This window comes from Aspergillus fijiensis, assembly GCF_003184825.1.
Source record: "Aspergillus fijiensis CBS 313.89 unplaced genomic scaffold BO72scaffold_10, whole genome shotgun sequence".
Taxonomy (NCBI): Eukaryota; Fungi; Ascomycota; class Eurotiomycetes; order Eurotiales; family Aspergillaceae; genus Aspergillus; species Aspergillus fijiensis.
The window spans coordinates 471,689-490,956 of NW_024468986.1; the positions used below are offsets into that span (position 1 = coordinate 471,689).

The window sequence follows — 19,268 nt, forward strand, 5'->3', positions numbered from 1 at the left end:
GAATGCCGGCACTGCTTAGTGTGTGGGGTAACCCGGCGTAGTGGCAGTCTAAATTACACACAGCCTTGCTCCCATGTCTACAGAATTCTGCAGGACTCTGGGGTATTTTACTGAATTACTGTGACATGAGTCCGAAAAAAAAAAACATCTACATCCACAATACTACAACACTCAGCACGAAAGTGCTACTGAGAACTTATACGCCTCAAATATCCTACGCCTCTACAAATTGCTCGCATTGACGGTCGTAGGGGTCCGTGTGCCGGCATTTTATCCATTTTCGGAAGCATCCGTGCAGATTCGAGTCAGCACACTTCACTGATGAAACACTTGGACCGACTATTGTGCTGTCAAACTCACCGGATGTTCCATCTTTAAATAGTTGCTGTGGGCTATAGTTCTCAACATGAAGCTGCCGAAAGATTGACAGGATGTGAGGCACCCGAAAGATTAAGCATCCAACTAATTCCGAGAATTATTGGCACGACTGAAATGGCCCTGTAACTACGGGCTTGAGGCACTACAAGAGATCGGAATCCTGATTCTACCACCTCAACCGAGTCCAGCCGATAGTGAAAATGAAGGGGTTAGTCACAACAACGTGCCTGTCGGATGGATGGATATGGCACCAATTGTGTGAGCAGAGGCATGAAACAGGAGTATGCGCCACAAGCGCAGACGGCAGGTATCGTAGCCATATCATGCATTCGCTGTCCGAGCACACCTTGGCTGTCATCCTGCAGAGCTGTGCATGCGCACGTGCCTAGAAATGCCCGATGATATCATCAGCTTATACCTCGCGGAGTTTCCGAGATCGACAACTCAGTTGATGCTGACTGGTCATCCCACCGGGACAAGCATTGGGCAGAAGAGAGTTCAAGATTGAGTTCCACCAGTTGTCGGCTTACAGAGTGAAGTGTGGGGTGCAGCAGTATGGCTGTAGTTAGGTACGTAGCTGCAGCTCCGGCGGAGTCTGGCTCTGAGCATACCTAGTAGGGAGGGGGGTGCGCAGATATACCTCGGGTATATTGATTCCATGAATCAATCTAGATTCCAGTCCTTCAGACTCTCTTAGGCCGGATGACAAGCGTACCTGGGATATTTTTCTCATTCCACAGGAAAAAACAGGCCCGTGGCTTTGGTCTTGAAGACATAGCGGACTAGTATTCTCTGTTCCACACACATTTCTGATATGCTGAAGAAAATGATAATGTTGTCGAGAGTATGAACGGAAAGAAATAAAGATTCTGATACTTGGGCAGTCCGGGAATGACTAGGTCGATTTGACTTGGCGACATTTTATATACTTCTTGGGGACTGCGACAAGCTTCATACGAGGTTTTGGTCATCGGGTGGCTCGTGATCAGCCCTCGGTCATGGTACGCGAAGCACGTCAAATTCGTGGGGTTAGGCCTATGAGATTGAAGACATATATAAGAAAGAAGTGTCTATGTAAGGAAAGGGTTATGCGAGGAACTACGTGAGCAAGGTGGTTTGTGCGCGCGGAGACTGCGCGAGGATTGCTCAGAGCAAGGCTGTTTAGACAAGCATGGCCGTTGTGCGAGGAGCCGTATAAGGATTCCTGCAAGCAAGACTGTTGATGCGAGCGAGGAACTGTGAGGACCCGCGTAAGAATCCCCGCAAGCGAGACCATTGATGCGAGCGAGAAGCCGCATGAGGAATTCTGCAAGCAAGACCGTTGATGCGAGCAGGGAATCATGTAAGGATTCCTGCAAGCAAGGCTGTTCCTACGAGGAACTGTAAGAAACCGTGAGAGTTCCTGGGAGTCCTGGAGGTAAGGCTGTTCCTGCGAGGAACTGTGAAGAACCGCGTAAGAATCCCTGCGAGCAAGGCTTTTCCTACAAGGAACTGTCAGAAACTGTGCGAGGATTCTGCGATCAAGGCTGTTCCTGCGAGCGAGGAACTGTGAGGAAGCGGATGAGGATTCCGACCTCCAGCTGCAAGCAAGCCTGTTCTTAAGTTGTAGAGCCAGGCCTCGCGGGAAATGAAGCGGTAGATAGCGGCAGAAACAAAAGCAGCTTATAGAATTTCTGCTCGACAGCCAATCAGCGGGTTTTAATGCCGGTATACCTCTTAGTACTACGGTAGGCAGGCTACTGTAGCCCAGGATCAGCACATACCTGCTTCGCCACCATCTGGCTATTCAACATTTTCTACTTACACAAACTGTGCAAACAATTGCGACATAGGATTCAGATATCCTGGGGGCAGAGCCCCCGGATCTCCCTCTGTCTCACTATTCCTAATTGATGCAAAGAATCTAAGTGGAATGGCAGATACCCTCCCAAACAGAAGGGTCTACTGAAAAGGTCACAAAAGATCAGCCATCACCCTTGTCAAGGCCTCATCCTCTGCCGCCAACTCGCTGCCCAACCCCTCCGCCAACACGGCCACGCCCTCCCCACCCGCTTGCACCCTCGGGTCAAAGTACAGCCCACCCGCCATCTCAAAGAAAGTCGTCAGATCCTCGCACCCGTTATCCCCGGCGGGCGCAGGATCCGTCGACGTCGCGGCCAACGACCACAGTCCATTCGACGAGCTCTGCATGGGTTGAGAGGGCGGTTGCGTTCGCGTCAGACCTCCTGTCGCTGTTCGCGAGGGGTGGATGGTGTACCCTTGTGCATATTCCCCTGGAATCTCTCTGCGGGCGTCTGCGGACTGGTGGGGCTTCGCCTCCTTCCCCAGGTTAAAGCGGATAACCTTCAAGCTGCGAATGATCTTCTGCAGGCGACGTGAGGTGCGGGCTCTCGTCGACGAGCGCCGGACCATCTCGACCGCTTTGTAGAATTCCGGACGACACACCTGGGAGAACCGCGCGGGGCCGTGCAGCACCGCTAAAAACAGCGCGGCCAGGGCCGAGATGAGGAAGTAGTTGAACGGCTCCGGGCGCTGGTAGTAGATCTCCGACACACGACTAAAATAGTCCAGCATGTGGACGGTGCTCTTGGCCGTCTCGACGGCGATGGAGGCGCCCGCGACGCTGTCTTCGATGCTCTCGCCGCTCAGCAGGTACTGGCGGTAGACGAGGATGCGCAGCTGATTGGCCTGCAGCGCCAGCAGGACCTGAAGGGTCATCATGCTGTCCGCGTGGGTCGGCGAGTCGCCGCGCGCCGTGGAGCGGTGGGCCGGGTCGAAGCGCAGCTCCGGTGGGATGGACTGGATCCATTGCTGCACCTGGAAGTCGAGGTAGGCGCAGTAATCGGTGGTGGCGGCGCGGGGCCGCGTGCGCCAGCCCACAACTAACCCCCAGATCTTGGAGCTCAGACGCGCGTAGGAGATCATGCACGTCAGGTACGGGGTGGTCGTGCCGGGCTCGGGCAGGTTGGTGTCCATGTCGGCGTCCTGGATGGCGAAGGGGAGCCCCGTGCCGAACGACCACTTGCGGTCCAGCACGTAGATGCACCAGAACAGGCGGCTGGCCCAGGTGCGGTGCAGCTCCCCGGGAAAAACACCGCCGGTCTTTTGCCAGGTCTCCTGGCAGTGTAGGCCTAGTTGCATGGAGCCGCGCACGGCGAGTCCGATTGTGCGCCAGGCGATGACTTCGTCGTCGCGGTAGGAGTGGAAGATTGACTGCCCCAATGCCAGCATCAGCATACCCTGCCCTAGCCCTCTCGAGGGAAATCAAGTAACTTACGAGTAAAGCCAAAATCAACAACTCCTTCATATCGACCTCCGGCACCTTCATGCGCATCCCGAACTGATCCTCCACGCGATCGGCCAACAGCGCCGCGCGCTCACTCCTCCCATGCGACTCCGCCAACAGCGCCGTGGCTAGAAGAATTTTCAACACCTCCGCGTCGCGCGCAAAGAACCAATCATCCTCCGCAGCGCCTCCTGCCCCCAAAGCTGGCGACTTCGACAGCCCATCGTCGCGATAGTAATCCACCACATATGCGCGAACGCTATCCAGATCCACGCACGGGTAGATCAGCCCCACCGTATGCTCGTAGACCGTCACCAGCCGTAACGCCTCCGTCAACCCCAGACACCGTAGCGGATCGCCCTCGCCATCAACAACGGGGATGGGACTGGGCGCGGCGGTGGATACTAGATCCTCGTCTTCATCTTCATTCTCATCCTCATCCTCGACCTCAACCTCGCCCCCATGCGGCCGCTTTCTGTCTGCAATCCCAAACTCCGCACTCGTCGGACCGACATACGTCGGCGATTTAGGCCGGTTCATGATCCGATGAAGGCCCGCGCTGGCCGAGGTGGAGGAAATGGTCGAGACGGCGGTGGGGATGTGATTGGCGGGGGTTGTCACGGCAGGACCACCACCACCAGCACCACTACTAGCAGCAGCTCCCCCAGTCCCCTGCCCCTCCAATACCCTCATCCTCCCCACCAAAGCCCGCATCTCTCGCTGCAGCGCCTCAATCTGTGCATCCACCGTGCGCAACCGCGTCGACAGGATCCTACCCGAGTCAGTATCAGCAACCCACAACCACCACGCGAACCAAACAATCAACACACCGATCCGTGATACCATCCTCCTCCCTAGGCCTTGGCGTATTCGGCAACGAAGTATACGCCCCCGTCCCAGACCCAATAACATGCATCGAATGAGCCGCATGCAAGGATGGCGCCGCATGAACGGCGTGCACGCTGGGCGTATAGACGCAGCGCACCTGGTCGCGCGTGCAGCGCGAGCAGACGGTCTCGCCGCTGCATTTGAGTTTGCGGCGTTTACACTCGTTGCTATCCTTTAATTAGCCATAGTCTGGTATGGTTTGATTTGTGGGGAACTGGAAGAGGTGAGAGGTGGGAGGTGGCTGTGATGGCATAGTAAAGAAGAGTGGAAGGGTGTATTCAGTTTGGGTGTGTGTGTGTGTGTGTGTGCGCGCGCGTTAGGGGCAAGGCAAGCAATTATGCGTATGTGTTGTGCAGTAAAGTACATGCTACCCTTGGTCAACAGGAAAAAAGAACAAGAAAATCAAAATCGAAGACAAAGAAGGAACCCACCAAGCGACCGACGTATATTTAGCCCGCTTCTTACTCCGAGGGGGTTCCGGGGACTGTTGGCTGTGGTCTTTCCTTTCTCCCACCCCTCCTCCTGCTCCTCCTTCTCCTCCTCCTCCTCCTCCTCCTCCTCCTCCTCCTCGGTCTAGTTCTCGCTTAGCATGCTGGTGCTGCGGGTGCTGCTGGTGCTGCTCGGTATCCATCGGATGGCTCAATCTCTTTCCAACAGTATCTATTTCGCTATGACGCTGTAGCGTTGATCACACAAAACTCAAAACGACGATACCGAATTCCGAGTAGTATGCAGCAGGGTCTTGCATGCAATCTAGATGAGAAGTGTTAGGGTGTGGAAGAAAAGTTCGGAAAGCGATTCGAGGCGCGGGCGACGGGACCGCGGAATGGAAATTATGCCTGCCCGCTTTCATTCCGAGCAAATCCGAGGCAGGCGGGAGAGCTTGCTTCATTCGCATTCTTTTCTCAATGCCGCAAACAAACGAGGATCAATTTAAGTTGCTCACAAAAATCGAGGCTCTAGGCAGCAATCTTATCTCCGCCCTGCTTTAATCGAAACTACTAACTACGTACTAGGAAACCTCTTGGAAACGTGCCAGTAAACCAACTTAATTAGATACACAAATACACAAATGCAATATATATACAGTTCGTATCATAAATCGTGCACACCCCACCCTAAATGTGAGCCTTGCGGCAACATTCCTTATCCACAATGCGCGACGAGACATTGCGATCCGAGGGCACGTCCAGTGAGGGGTTGGCTGTGAAAAAGTCGGCAGGGCGGATCATCAGCTGGAAAATCTCGACCGGCCTGTCATTCGTTAGTATCCACAATCCCCCAACATGTTTAGATCAAACTTACATCACGGGCCAGTCCTCAACGCGTGGGTTGTGGGTAATGCCAAACGTGCTCCAGACCACCACATCGGTGTCCTTGACCGAGTCGCCCCGCTTGACCGCGTCGGAAACACCCTCGATCTCCTCCTGACTCTGCAGGGTGTACCGGCCTCCAGCGTACAGCTCTCCATCTCGGTACTTGGTGATCCAGACGTGGTGCTGCGCGAATTGCGCCCGCCGAGCCTGGATCGAGTTCGGGTCCGCCAACAGCCGCTGCGTCGCCAGAGGGATGAACTTGTAGCCCACCGGCTTCTGGCTGATGGGGTTGATCTTGTGAGGGTTGACCATCTTGATCGTGCGGTTCAGGTCCGGAGCTGCGTCCAGCCAGCCCGCCCGCTCCACCGTCTCGTTGGTGACTTTGTAGTAGTTACCCATGGGGTTGGTGGCCTCATTCATGGGCACCGGGTGTGACTCCTCGACCTGCACCGAGTTGTTGTTTCCGTCAATGGCCGGGTCGATGCGGACACAGAAAATGTGCTGGTGATTCTGCGCCAACACGCCGCCGCTGACCACGTTGCCGTAGTCGCTCGTCTTGCCAGCATCGATGTTCACCACATTCAGGATACCCGTCGCACGAGATTCGACGGTGATGCCGCCGGACTGGTCGAACTTGTAGGCGAAAATGTACTCGTAGTTGGCCAGTGTGATAATAAACTGCACCACCAGCTCGCGGTGACGGGTGACCACAGCGCGACCCGTGCGCCAGTTGGAGTGCTTCCAGCCGATGCCATTGTCCTGCTCGTGCAAGCAAATGGCATTGGGCAGCTTCTGCGCCTTACCATCCGCACCAGTCATGACCGCATCAAAGTACTTGATCACACCCAGACAGTCGCAGCCAATGGAAAGGTTGTTGGCCATGTTGCCACCACCACCGTCGCCAAAGTCGAAGGCCTGTTTGCGGTGGAAGGGAGGTCTGGGATCGGCATACGGCACAGTCTATAGCAGTCAGCATGTGGAAAATCTTCAGCATCCAGCCAATCGACTCACCATCTCACTGATACTCAGACGGTGCATGACGCTGCGACCATCGTACCAGACATCGTGGATGGTGGCACCCTCGCGAGGGTTAAAGGCGACGCGGAACCGCCACTTCTGCCACTCGACCAATGACTCGTTGGTGATCTTGAAAGAAGGGCCCTCCGGCTGCACCACATTCAACGGCTTGAGGTCCTTGCGCATGCCGCCAGGGACCAGCTCTGGCACGTAGTCGGAATCCTTGCAGTGGCCGATGATGTCACGCTTGAAAGTCTGTTGGGTGAGGCCGTCGCCCTTGCCACCAGTGGCCGGACGATCGACCCGGATGATCTCCTGGGTCAGCGCATCCATCACCGGGATCAACGGCAGTGGGTAGGAGTAAAAATTGGCATCGGGGTTATTCGTGCTCTTGTTGGTCGCAAAGCACAACCCCTGGAAGTAGCGGCGCGGCTCATCGGTGTAGTCCAATCCACCATAGGGCCAGGGCTCGATTGTCACCTCGAAGCCAGCAGGCAGATCGAAGTCCTCGAGGGCTTTCTGGAAGAGAGGGGAGGCAAAACAACGCTCGACAAGGGTATCAAATTCGCTCCTGGCAACAAAAGGCGGTTAGCATGGCCCACCAGCAGGACAACCGCCAAGAGTCTTACAGAGTCAACGAGGCATGGTGCTTCTTGCCCACAATCTTGTGCTTGATCCGCTGACGCGCGCCCACGTCCACGACGGACTCGTTGAAGGAAGGAATGTGATCGGAACCAATGACATCGTACTGACACAAGGCCAGACGAGCCGGACGAGGAGAGGTCGGGCTCAAGCGACCGGAGTGTTCGAGGGCGAGGAACTCCAGGAGTTCAGTTTTGGGGGGTTCCGATAAGTAGATCTCCCGGAAATCAATGACTGTGTTGGGGTGCTGGGCAAGAATGACATCGCGGGCGATGTTGGTCTCCTCCTCGGAGAGGATGGCCAACGGATGGGGAGTAAAGACCATGATGTGAGTTATGTGTGATGAAGAAGACGGAAGAGAGTGAGTGTGAGAAGAGGAAGCGAAAGGGAAGCTCGAGACAGCAGAGAATGCGGGGAAGCTGGAGGGATTTATGAATTGTAGGAGTACTTCTGGTCGGCGCATCTCCTTCCCAGTTCGGAACCCGCTGTGAGACCTTCAGTGCAGTTGAAATGCAGTACTAGGTACTCCACTTGCACTGCACTGCATCGGAACCTCGGAAATGGCGGAATGACAGCCAATAGTCCGCGGAACCGCACCGTGCTATACTGACTGGTCCGATGTCGCCTGGCAAAGGCGATAAGCGAACAACCGCAGACGATAAGATATGCAATGCACCGCGCAACTTTGTCCCCTTCCGGTCAAGTGGCAAGTGGCGCGCGGTGCGATAAGTTCTTACTCCCCTCCCTTGCTGATTATCCCCTCGAAATTGGTCAATTCGTCGGACAAATTGATTGATTAGTGTGCGGTAGGTATCAAATTAAATTATCGTAAGATGTACATGTGCAGTGCTGAGGTATCAGTTCATATTTACATTCGTCAAAGCCGTGAGAAACCCCATCCCAGAAATGTCCCAACGCCGTTGCCTCCCTGATAAGACTCTCCCCACCATTCAAAACTTGCGTGTCGTGCTTGGCTTCACCCACAGTGGCCTCTCGCACTGATGGGTATTGCGCCAGTGCTGGATCTTCTCCAGGTCCCATCCCGAGGACAGCCGGGTGTTGGCGTCCCCCAACAACTTCTTCGCCCCCAGTCGCACAGTCCGCACGAAGACGCAGTGTCCGGTCGAGTCATACGTGAAGCTGAGACAGTCCGGGTGATCGTGGCACGCAGCCCGACACGCATCGAAGGAGGCATGGCCGGGGGACTCGGGAGGCTCCTGCCAGCCACCCCAATCTCCGTTATCCCAGTCGAGACGTTCATCGAAGGTGCCCAGTTTCAGGTACTCGAGCAAGTCGGCATACAGGAGAGGTTCCTTTCAGGCAGAGATTAGCCAAGATCTCAATCGGGAAGGAGGCGCATACGTACACTGCGATCGCGTTGATTTTCAAAGTGCATCAACCCAGCCATGTCCGAAATCAGGGTCTTGTGCATGCTGATGACGGGCTGGCACCAGTGCACATCATCGAACGGAATGCCATGCAACGGATGGGGGTTGAACATGGGCCAGAATCCCGAGAGCTCGACACCCTTCTCGTGCAGAGCCCAGCCGAGGATCGAATCCCCACAACAGTCCGCCTTGACCAGATCTTCATATTGCTCGCTGAGGGGCGGCTGCGTATACTCTCCGTGTGCTCCAGTCTCTCGTGCCACCAATTTCTTCACCGCCGCCGTGGAAAGCACGAAGCCGGATCCGCCGTAGGCGAAGTAGGAGATTTCGTCGTGGTCCAGTGGTCGGCCTGGGGACGGGGATCCCATATACAACGGAACGGAGGGGTTGAATTGGTCGAGCAGACGGAACATGTTGTCCCAGACGACATAGGTGTCGGATTCAATGAAGACAAACCAGTCGGCGGTCGGGTTGATCTCATGCGCCCGCTCCACCATGGGCAGGAACTTGAACCGGTCGAGTCGCCACCCCTGGGGACCAGCCACCGACTTCAGTCTGCCATTCTGCAGTGTATCGTACGCCTCAAAGTCGGACACGTTCGCTCGGAAGGACTCGGGTAACGTGGCCAACACGTCGTGCACATGGTGGCCTTGCAGCTCCGACTCCCGGTCGGAAACCACAATCAGGTTGGAAATGCACCGCGTGACGGTCGACAAATGAGCGTTAACGCGGTCCTGCGGCTCCGAAGCGCCAATCTTCAGGACGATCTGAATGCGCGGGAGCAGATAGGTCGGGAACGAATCGCAGATATGGTCGTCGTCGACTTTGTAATTCTGTGTGCGCGAGAAGCGTGTTGTAGTCTCCCAATCCCAGTATCCAGGCTCTTTGTGATGACGATCCAGGCGATAGAGCGATCTCGGGTCGAAGGGACCGTTTCCCAGCTCGACTTTGAAAATGGAGGCGCCAATGACGAAGAGTAGGATCAGCGCGAGGAGGTTGGCGGGTTTGCGGGCAAACATTGTCGGGTAAGGGCGCCGTCGGTGGCCGGTTTCTCGCCCCATGGCGAGATTTGTGTTTATGTTCCGGGACGAGCGCGGGGAAGAGGTGCTGATTAGATTTTAGGACTCGCTAATAATGCTCGAAGATGTCAGGAAGACATGGCAGTGCAAGAAGTCAAGGCAGCCCAGGGTGAATGCGACGATCGAGTGGAGACGGGCTGCGGCGCTGAAAAATGACGACAGTCGGAAAAGAAAGGCGGGCCAGTCCCAAAGCGAACGGAAAGTGATAGGCGGGCAGGCAAGCGATGGGCAGGCGATGGGCAGGCGATGGGAGAGAGTTTATGTTCTCTCTCCAACGCGGCCCAGAGGCGTTGATAGTGGAGAGGGGGAGGACCCTGGGTCAGTCTGGTCCCAGCCGGTAATGAAGGTTAATATCAAGTTATCAACAAAGAGATCCACCCGGGCTGAAGTCCGGCAAACCGCGTGGCAAACCAGAGTTGCTGAACTGCTGCCATTTCCACGCTATATTCAGTCGACTTATGGATATCGGGGATAGTTTCGTGCTTGCTTGTGTCTGGTGATGACCAGGCGCCCCCCAGATATGAGCTGGTTGAATGTATGGCGGGAAGCTAGATGATGGTGCGTTGGTGTGAGTGGATGGTGGCTGATGATGATGATGGAAGACAACAGCCGGTGGAAGACGGCAGAAACCCACCGCCAGGTCAAGGTCGATCGGTGCAGAGCCAAGCATATACATTGATTGGCTGGCTAGCATCCACCGGTAGAGCCACTTTTCTGTTGGCGGCCAATCTCTAGCGGTCTGCAATCTGAAGGTGAGATTGCGACAATCGCAAATGACGAATTCCTGGCTTGTCGCTTCCATGGTTCGTCCATGGTTCAACCCCAGTCAAGGGGCTTTTCGGTTGGCAACTTGGAGACCTGCACCATCCCATGATTGTATCGTCATTGTTATCTTCTGCTTAGAACTGATCCTATCCATGATGGCAATTTTCAGTTCCTCCCCAGAAAATCCCCCAACTGCCACCGTTCACCCTGAATGGCGCTTTCAACGTTCACAACTGAACAAACCATCATGCGGAAAGGGGGTCATGGCAAGCAAATTGAGGTGATAAGATTGCAGGGGAGGCCGACGCGATCTGGATCCGCATCGAACAATCCCTGCCTTAGTCAGTGCCTGCTGTCACTTCCAATTCTGGGCCTCCTTTCCGAACGAGCGAGCCTAATTAATTTATTCTTAGATCACTGCCTGCAACCTTCGTTTCCCTCCAGTTCCACCTGTCTCTCCCTACAACGGGAAAACCCCTCCCAATCCCCCTTCCCATCGACCTCCCGCGTTGCAGAAAGGTGGAGAATGAAACAGTCTCTGTCTGAAGCAATGAGCATCGCACTGAGCAAAGGGAAAAAAAAAGTGGGACACAAGTTAGAGATCTGACATATCCAGTACTTGTTCTTAAGTAGAAGGATGATATATCGACAGTCCCCGCCGGAGGCAAGAAGAAAAAACCCCCACGGGTCTCAATTACCCCTTTTTCGTCCCAGAATGACCGTCTATGCCCGGAGCATCTAGCTCATTGCTGCATCCAATCCGCAACCGCTCTGATACAGTACTATTCCTTTTGTGACTAGAAGTAATCTCTACGCAATTCAAGGTCTCCTCGAAATAACTCTGGCGTGGCGCAACACAGAAGACAGTGTCGTGGTTTGAAAGCCATCGCCCTTCAGACCTCTTGTCAGTAACTAAGGTTGTTGAACTAGAAGTGAAAGATGTACCGTACATACCTTCTGTCCATGATGTTCTCGAATGCCCTGTCCGATGGGTTTGATCAATTAGATGGTGGAAGTCGGTGGTGCGCCAGGTGGAATTGCGCGAGCCATACAAAGCCATTGGACGGTCGCATTTCAACTGCTAGCGCATAAGAGCCTCCGCCTAAACCCGACCAGACGCTCGTAAGCACTAAAGGTAGGAAGTGCGCAGGAAGTCCGCGCTGTCTGCACCGACAGTCGGGGTAGTACCCAAGTTGGGTCCGCGGGAAGAAACATTCGACCAAGTCAGCGCACGCTGGCCACGTTGTAGCAAACACTGACAACCACCCAAAGGCACCGGTCGGATGCGTAGTAAGAGATTTTGGTAGGCTCTCGAGGCCTCACTGGCTTTCCGGCGGTGGCCGGAAGTTGAGTGTTGTTGCGCGACTAGGCAAAAAACCGCACCGCACTAGAGAGCAGCACACCGCGATCCCGCCATCAATCCTTTTCCAGTAAGCGCCTGGTCGGACAAACGTTGGACTGACTCCGCAAAGCAGGAGAACAAACGCCGAGAATCCGCGCACTCCGACACCCCGACGAGCGAAAGTCAGTGGTCGAGGGACGACTCGGATCCCGTGTATCCTTAGATCGCAAGCTCGTCAAGGTAGACATCCTGTTGTTCTTATCTCTAAGATACCGGTAATTTCGCAGAGGAGGAGATATGAAAGCTTGGAACTTTGGAATTCTGCGAAGTCAACGACGGAGACGCTTAAAAGTCGTCAATTGCTGACAGCTAGGGGCAGAATTGGCCCCCAACATGCCAGACATCAACTGGAACCACCCTCCTTCCGGTGCTATGTTGCTCAAGGATTATGGTCGTGAGTTGCTGTGAAAAGAAAATCCACATCCTGAGTTGGGGGATAGCGAGCCGCTAGATCTGCTTTGGCTTCGGATTCATCTCGCGACCAGACACTCGAAACCGAGAGGAAAGATATGCTGTGGTCAAGATAGTAGCTAAGAGAGCTAGCTGTTAGCGGGACTGGTTGGATTGCCACTTCCATTGGAGAGCCAGGTGAGCGCAAGAAATCGATCATACGTCGCTAGGCAATCGGTCGGCGTGGCTAGTTTTAGCGGCCGCAGCGCAGAACTGGAGTTCAGTTCTCGAGGGTTTGTAGAATGAAGTCGGTGCTTTAGCTCTATACGGTCTTCGAATAGCCTCAGCTGTCCGTCTCATCGACGGTGGCTTGATTGTCATTGCGGATAGAATTCTTGCTCCTGACGCTGCTGAACGGCGTTCCAGAGATCCCGAGCCATCGTGTCTGCTGGCCGGTAAATGAAACAGAAGCCTTCCAGCAGGACCAATGCGGCATCCCAGTTGTACACGGCCAGTTGGCCGGCGGTGATGGAGAGGTAGGTCTTGAACCATGCGGATGTTTGGTGGCCCATTGAGGCGAGGCCTCCCACAAACAGAATCCAAAATAGGAGATCCGGCGCCGTTCTCTGCAGGAGGTGGAGTGTCGTGTACAGACTGTGTTGTAGCTCTTCAGACACGAATTTCATGCATGGCAACCCTTGAAAGGTCCAAAGTCGCAGAGCAAGGTAGATCCGCATCGCAATGCGCAGCGTATCCTGAAAGTCCGACGGGGTGAGAACGTAGGTCGTGGCGAGAAGCTCATATGCAGTCAGGAGGGCGAAGTTGTTCTCCGATGATTTTGACAAGGATGACTGCGCGTAGTTGTAGTGCACCATCAATTGTCGAAAGTGTTGGAGAAGGAGCCTGAGGCTGGGGTCCAGTCCCGCAGACCAGGGCGAGGCGAAGAAACGGTGACCAAAGTACGAGTGGTCTCGAAAATCCTCCTCGGACTTGACAGCGAAGACCTCTTGAAGAACTCTCTGCTTCCATTCTTCGGACATGGGGAACGCTGGTTCCGAGCTGGTGAGAAGTCCATACACATGTACCGCACTGGAGTCGGGTAGAGTCAGCAATACGGTCAGGTTCCACAACAGGAAGCCTTACGAATAAAAAAGCGAGACCATCGCATGGTCCAGGCCCTCAATACCACCAAGTAGATCGACCAGTCTCTTGAGCCCTTGAACATGAGCGTCTGCAGCCTGTTGGTTTCCGTCGGCCGCCTAGATAACTAAGAATCAGCAGCGTTCCGGATAAGGGTCATCAAGACTGACCTCAACACATATTAATGGGGCCACGACAAACGCGGTCGTCTCCAGAGCAGCAGTTTCCGACTCGTTCAGTATCTGGCGCACAAACTCATATGCCTTGACGCGAAAGAGAAGGGCGTGCTGGGTGGACTGCTGGGCGGCTACCGAGACGCCGCCTGCAATCGTTTCAGACGCGGACTTGTGGATGGCACTGGTGGTGAGAAGGATGAACAGGAATGCGGGCTGATTCATGGCCTGTTGCCACCACCAGAGACATAACTCCTCTGAACCAAAAGGAAAACATGTGCGTGCACAAGAAGTGGAGACTTGCGGTAGTTAGGAAACCTCCATTCCATTTAGCGTGGGAGCAGGAGACATACAGTGGTAGAAGTACGGTTGCAGACTGTCGCGCAAGGAGACCGGGAGCGACAAAATGGCATCCAGACTCCTTCCTTGCAGGGTTGGTTTCAGAAAGGTATCGTAAGGTAGACGAAGAGAGAGCAGAGCCTTGTCATCCGAGGCGGGAGTGGAAGAGTCGCTCAAGTCGGAGGTGGCGGGCGATATCGGTGGGCCTGACTGGAAGCGCGGCAGGGTGACTGTTAACTTCTGCATGGATTCCTCGGATGGGGACTGAGAATCTTCGTTTTTGATGAAGACGGGTTGCTCCTGACCCTGGGGAAGAAGTTGCGGTTTGTCTACATGATCCACTAAGAGGAAGGGTGGCGGTTGTTGCTGATGGGGATAGAGAGGCAGATAGTAGGGAGGAGGTGGCCTTTGGCCGATGGTCTGCTGAGGCTGAGTAGCCGGAGTCGCAGAGGATGAAGCAGGCGGAGGGGATAGATGGCTCCCATCCATGATTTGTTGGCAAGGGAGGCTGTGAACAAAGTCCATCAGTCCGTCAGTCCGTCAGTCCATCAATCAATCCCTTCAAGCATCTAAGAAGGCCTGCCATCGTTCGTTGCTTTCTTTTTTCCTTTGCTTATCTTGCACCACGTGACTACTCATCATACCGTACCATACCAGATCGAGGCAGATTGGGGCGGGGTTCGTTGTAGGTTAACTAGAGTTGCGAGTGCAGTGCAGTCAGTCAGTCAGTCAGTCAGTCAGTCAGCCAGTAAGTAACGTTACGGAGTGTTCGGACTGGAGTTGGAATCGTCCGGCCCGTTCCTCACCTTCACCCGCCAACTGTGCCCGGCGCCCGCAGTGACAGTGCTCAGTTCCACTTCCCTTTCCCTTTCCCTTTCCCTCTCCCTCTCCCTCTCCCCTCTTTTTCCTTCTCCCTTCCCTCTCTCTTCTACCCTCTTCCATCCATCACCCCATGCATGGTCCGTGGGTAAACTAGCGTTCATCGCTAACAGCCGTTAATACTCATTTCCAAGACCTAGCCTATCTGATAACTTACATCATGGACGTGCGGAATCCGATCTCCATCTCCTCGGCTACCGCCATGCCCACGTGGGGAATCGCGGTTTGGGAGTGGCAGCTCACTATCGATCCCCGCAACGCGCGCAACCTCCACCCTCAGAATCCGACCCCTTGGTGAATTCCCTCGCCAACAGCCGCCTGGTGAAGGGCTCTGAGGGACTCTGGTGGACGTGCTATAAAAAGCTACCATTTGCGCCCGTATCGACGGCGTGGCCATGTCTATCAGCATTTATGAAGGACTCAGCGACATGATCTCCCTTCTGTTTACCCTCTTGACCTCCTCGGTCGCCGCGCGCGACACTTTTTATCCACCACTCAATCACACCACCTTCATAACCAATACCTCGCTGGGAACCTATGGGGGTATCTACTCCGCGCCCGCCGATCAGGCCAGTCCGCCGTCTGCTGAGGAGGTCTACAATTATTGCTCAATGCCTCACCCCCGCGCCGATACCTACACTTTACCACCTCCCATCGCCAATGGGTCCGTGTCTGGTCGCTTGGTCTACCTCGAATACTTGCAGCGACACCAACGCAGGACTCCCTACAATATTCTTCCGGGCGGCGAGGTTGGTGGCTCCACCTTGATACTTCTGGGTGCAGTAGTTAACTGACTCGGTGTAGAACCAAGCATACAACTGCAACAACGTGCAGCCCTTCCTCTATCTTGCGCCGACGTCTGGAAACCCCTCTCCACTCCCCGTATACGCGCAGTCATACTCCGATCCGACGAACCCGTTCTTGGACAGCTACGTCAATGGATCCTGCCAATATCCACAACTCACGGTCGGAGGCTTCTTGGACGGCTACCAACACGGTCGCGATCTTCGGGAAGTGTACCTGGAGCGATTGCAGCTCATCCCGTCGGCCCCAAACGAGGATAATGGCAGAAAGGTGTGGCTCCGCAGCAGTAGCTCCGCCCTGACGCAGGAATCTGCGGGCGGGGTGCTGAGAGGGATATGGCCGGATTACCATGGGTCCTTGCCGCTGCACCAGCAAGCATCCAGCATCGACACTGTCGACCAGGGGTTTTCTTGTTCCGCGCGGAGCGATCTGCTGTCCGCCATTGAGTCGACCCCCGTTTGGGAGGAGCATCTGTCGGTCACGGCGTCGCTTCGCACCAAGCTAGCCGACATGTTCGATGCCAACACTTCAAGCTGGACCTCCACCTTCGATCACTTTGCCGACAACTTCCAAGGCCGACTGTGCAACGGCTACCAACTACCATGTAGCCTTCAGGATGAGTCCCAATGCGTGACCCAACAGCAGGCGGACGAGGTTTTTCGGGCCGGTGACTGGGAGTGGAACTACTGGTGGAGACATAATGCCAACGCCACGCGGTACATTCAGCTTGTCGAGGGGCTGTTCATAGGCGAGATTGTGCAGCACCTGGAAGCGGTGGCCCAGGGCAGCTCAGCTCTGGTCTACAGACACAATTTCGTGCATGACGGGGACTTGGGGCCGGTGCTGGGTGCATTGGGGATCCGAGCGCTGCGCTGGCCGGGGATGGGATCGAACATCGCCATTGAGATCTGGTACGTTAGAGCATGATTCACAAACTAGCTTAGCTTGGATACCCGGGGCTGCAGCGAATGCTAACCATTAGAATAGGGAGACGGCCAACTCGGAGCATTACGCCCGCGTCTTGTACAGTGGGCGGGCTATCGAGACCATCCACGGCACGCTGGACTGGATCCCATTGGCCTCTTTGATTGAAATTTTGAGGCCGTTCATCCCTGACGACATCATCACCTTGTGCGAGGCAGTTTGACCGGCCATCCGATGTTCTTTATTCGCAGTTCTAGACGTCAAAAATGGTAGCAAGTGTATAGTTGAACAACAAAATTTACATGGTTTCATCTTCATTGTTCGTCATTTGTTAAACAGGAGACTTTCCCGGTTTGCTCTACGCGAGATCCTGTCCACTACTGACTCAAAGCCTCACTTGCGATGACTTGGTCCATCAACTTGCTATCATGTGGTCCGAGAATCGGCAATTCCTATACCGACAGGTCATTCCTGCAAATCAAACTACATGTACTGGACATACCCAAAGGATGTTCAGATCAAGAATCCTATATTTTCACCGACAAGACTCTTCAATTGTATAAACTGGGTCTCATTATTATTACCATCCATTACCCCAGGGATAACTCAAGACCATCATAAACACCATCAACATCAGGAAGTAGGTCATCACCACCCAAGTCAAACGCAATCAAACCCAGCGCTCCTCACCCACCCACCAACCGCGCACAACCCCGCCTCAACTGCGCCCAATGCTCCGCATGCAACGACCCATACAGAAAATACCCGCGGTCCTCGCGATCCTTACTCGTCAGGATCCAGTCATGGACACTCAGCCCGATAAACCCCCAGAGATCGATCAAGCCGACAGCCATGCTCGCGTAAAACGGCCTGGTCTCGGGCCCGCCGCCGAAGCAGAGACTGTACCACGGTAGCTGGGAAGACGATGAGACGAGAGTGTTCGGGTGGTTCGGGTGCCGCAGGGCCGGCCGGAAGGGCCGCCACGGTCCCATGGCTGTGTGAGCTTGGCGGAAGAGCTCCAGGCACTCCGGGGTGCGGACTGTTCTGACGGCGTCGCGGACGCAGGACGCTAGCATCAGGAGTCGATCGTCTTCATCATCCTCCTCCTCGTCGTCATCGCTATCGTCAAGCATGATGGGCTTGTTTGGCCGCGTCGGCAGAGGGATCGAGACTAGCCATGAGGTATTTTGGAGTTGCGCGGGTTGGTCGAGGTGTCTGCGGAAGTTGTAGACGAATGCGATCGCTGCCGGGTGCAGGTGGGGGTATGCTTGCAGAGCGGCCTGGGTATTTTGAATAAAACCATCGTGTCAGAAGTTGATCGCTCTGTGGAGGGAAGGGGGCAGCTTCGCACCTGAGCTATGATGGCCATGACGAGATCGTGTCGCGTCACCGCGAGCCCCTGCTGGGCTGCACGATCGTGCAGGCGATCGACCGCCGCACCGGGGATGTGCATGGTGCGACGCGCACGAGGCTTGTATGCAAAGGTGGCGCGGACCAGCCAGTGCCAGAGGGCAAAGATGATATTGCCCAGCCATCCGGAGGCCCAGTGCTGGGTTGTCGACTCGTGCAGCCGGCTCCCGAGCGGTTCATGCGTGTAGAGCGCACTGCTCGTCTCCTTGGGGGGCTTGAATACGATCTTGTTCGGTCGCGGTTCTTCCACGATTGGGTCGATGGTCTCGCCCCGCAGGATTGCGGTGTAGGCGGAGAGGATCCTGTAAAGACCTTCAGGGTTGATCGCAATATCAGCCTAGTAACATATCCCAGCGAGATAGTTCAAGTCGCGAACCTACCGCTTGTGTCGCTGAAGACATGCTGGAGAATAAACTTCAGAATACAGCCATCCCGAAAATGAAGCGCTTTCACCAGAAGAACCGGCGGGAACAACAGCGAGCGGAGCGACCAGCCGAACCGAAAGAGCTGCTCCAAGCGCGCGTATTCGGATGGCTCTAGCTCCTGCTCCGTCATCTGGTCGAGCGAGACACAGTCCCTTAGCGGTGCGTCTATCACTCGCGACTGCCAATGTCCCGCCGTGTCGGCTGATGGGCAGGACCCGGTCCACTGCAGGTTGACGCGGGCTCGAAGATCTGGCCACGCCATGAGGAGTCGCTGGAAGGCTTCTTCCAGCTGCGATGGGTCGAGCTTGGTCTGGAAAACAAATACTGCCTGGCATTGCAGGAAGCGACAGGTGGCGATGGCGACGGACGAGAACCTCATGATGAGGAGGATGCTGTGCTCAGTTGAGCTTGTTGGTGCATTGCGATGAAATCGCCACAATATAATGTGCAGACTGAGAACTGCTCATATACCACGCCTAGGCCGGCACGAGGACTCATCTTCAGCAGCGGGTGGGATCACAGGAGTCCAAAAGTTTGCAGATCATATGGAAAGGTCAAGATGTGTAACACCACACTCTCCGCAATGAAGCTGACATGTGCATCAGCCCATTGGCTTGTGATAG

At 55.0% G+C, this 19,268-nt stretch overlaps 6 protein-coding genes across 6 annotated transcripts; 1 reads left to right on the forward strand and 5 right to left on the reverse strand.

Moving 5' to 3' along the window:
• Positions 1 to 2,331: 2,331 nt before the first annotated feature.
• Positions 2,332 to 5,383, reverse strand: BO72DRAFT_484052 (transcription factor domain-containing protein; the record flags this gene model as incomplete). The annotated part of the gene is made up of 4 exons (XM_040947836.1): positions 4,984 to 5,383; positions 4,495 to 4,719; positions 3,656 to 4,436; positions 2,332 to 3,591 (listed from the first exon to the last, which is right to left on the reverse strand). Exons 1-4 carry the CDS (start codon positions 5,181 to 5,183, stop codon positions 2,332 to 2,334), a joined length of 2,466 nt encoding a protein of 821 aa, XP_040804206.1. The 5' UTR covers positions 5,184 to 5,383.
• Positions 5,384 to 5,584: 201 nt separating this feature from the next.
• On the reverse strand, positions 5,585 to 8,012 carry BO72DRAFT_445576 (putative copper amine oxidase). Its single transcript, XM_040944087.1, has 4 exons — positions 7,515 to 8,012; positions 6,880 to 7,456; positions 5,858 to 6,828; positions 5,585 to 5,806 (listed from the first exon to the last, which is right to left on the reverse strand). Exons 1-4 carry the CDS (start codon positions 7,850 to 7,852, stop codon positions 5,671 to 5,673), a joined length of 2,022 nt encoding a protein of 673 aa, XP_040804207.1. The 5' UTR covers positions 7,853 to 8,012; the 3' UTR covers positions 5,585 to 5,670.
• A 465-nt stretch (positions 8,013 to 8,477) lies between these two features.
• BO72DRAFT_466391 (family 31 glycosyltransferase) lies at positions 8,478 to 9,976 on the reverse strand (the record flags this gene model as incomplete). The annotated part of the gene is made up of 2 exons (XM_040946769.1): positions 8,478 to 8,840; positions 8,894 to 9,976. 2 exons carry the CDS (start codon positions 9,974 to 9,976, stop codon positions 8,478 to 8,480), a joined length of 1,446 nt encoding a protein of 481 aa, XP_040804208.1.
• A 2,662-nt stretch (positions 9,977 to 12,638) lies between these two features.
• BO72DRAFT_13707 (uncharacterized protein) lies at positions 12,639 to 14,844 on the reverse strand. The gene is made up of 4 exons (XM_040939139.1): positions 14,218 to 14,844; positions 13,862 to 14,163; positions 13,695 to 13,810; positions 12,639 to 13,640 (listed from the first exon to the last, which is right to left on the reverse strand). The coding sequence occupies exons 1-4, from the start codon at positions 14,726 to 14,728 to the stop codon at positions 12,929 to 12,931; spliced, it is 1,641 nt and encodes a 546-aa protein (XP_040804209.1). The 5' UTR covers positions 14,729 to 14,844; the 3' UTR covers positions 12,639 to 12,928.
• Positions 14,845 to 15,332: 488 nt separating this feature from the next.
• Positions 15,333 to 17,123, forward strand: BO72DRAFT_13730 (histidine phosphatase family protein). The gene is made up of 3 exons (XM_040939143.1): positions 15,333 to 15,831; positions 15,887 to 16,797; positions 16,874 to 17,123. The coding sequence occupies exons 1-3, from the start codon at positions 15,478 to 15,480 to the stop codon at positions 17,031 to 17,033; spliced, it is 1,425 nt and encodes a 474-aa protein (XP_040804210.1). The 5' UTR covers positions 15,333 to 15,477; the 3' UTR covers positions 17,034 to 17,123.
• A 373-nt stretch (positions 17,124 to 17,496) lies between these two features.
• Positions 17,497 to 19,024, reverse strand: BO72DRAFT_423542 (uncharacterized protein; the record flags this gene model as incomplete). Its single annotated transcript, XM_040942845.1, has 3 exons — positions 17,497 to 18,090; positions 18,162 to 18,557; positions 18,674 to 19,024. 3 exons carry the CDS (start codon positions 19,022 to 19,024, stop codon positions 17,497 to 17,499), a joined length of 1,341 nt encoding a protein of 446 aa, XP_040804211.1.
• Positions 19,025 to 19,268: the final 244 nt, after the last annotated feature.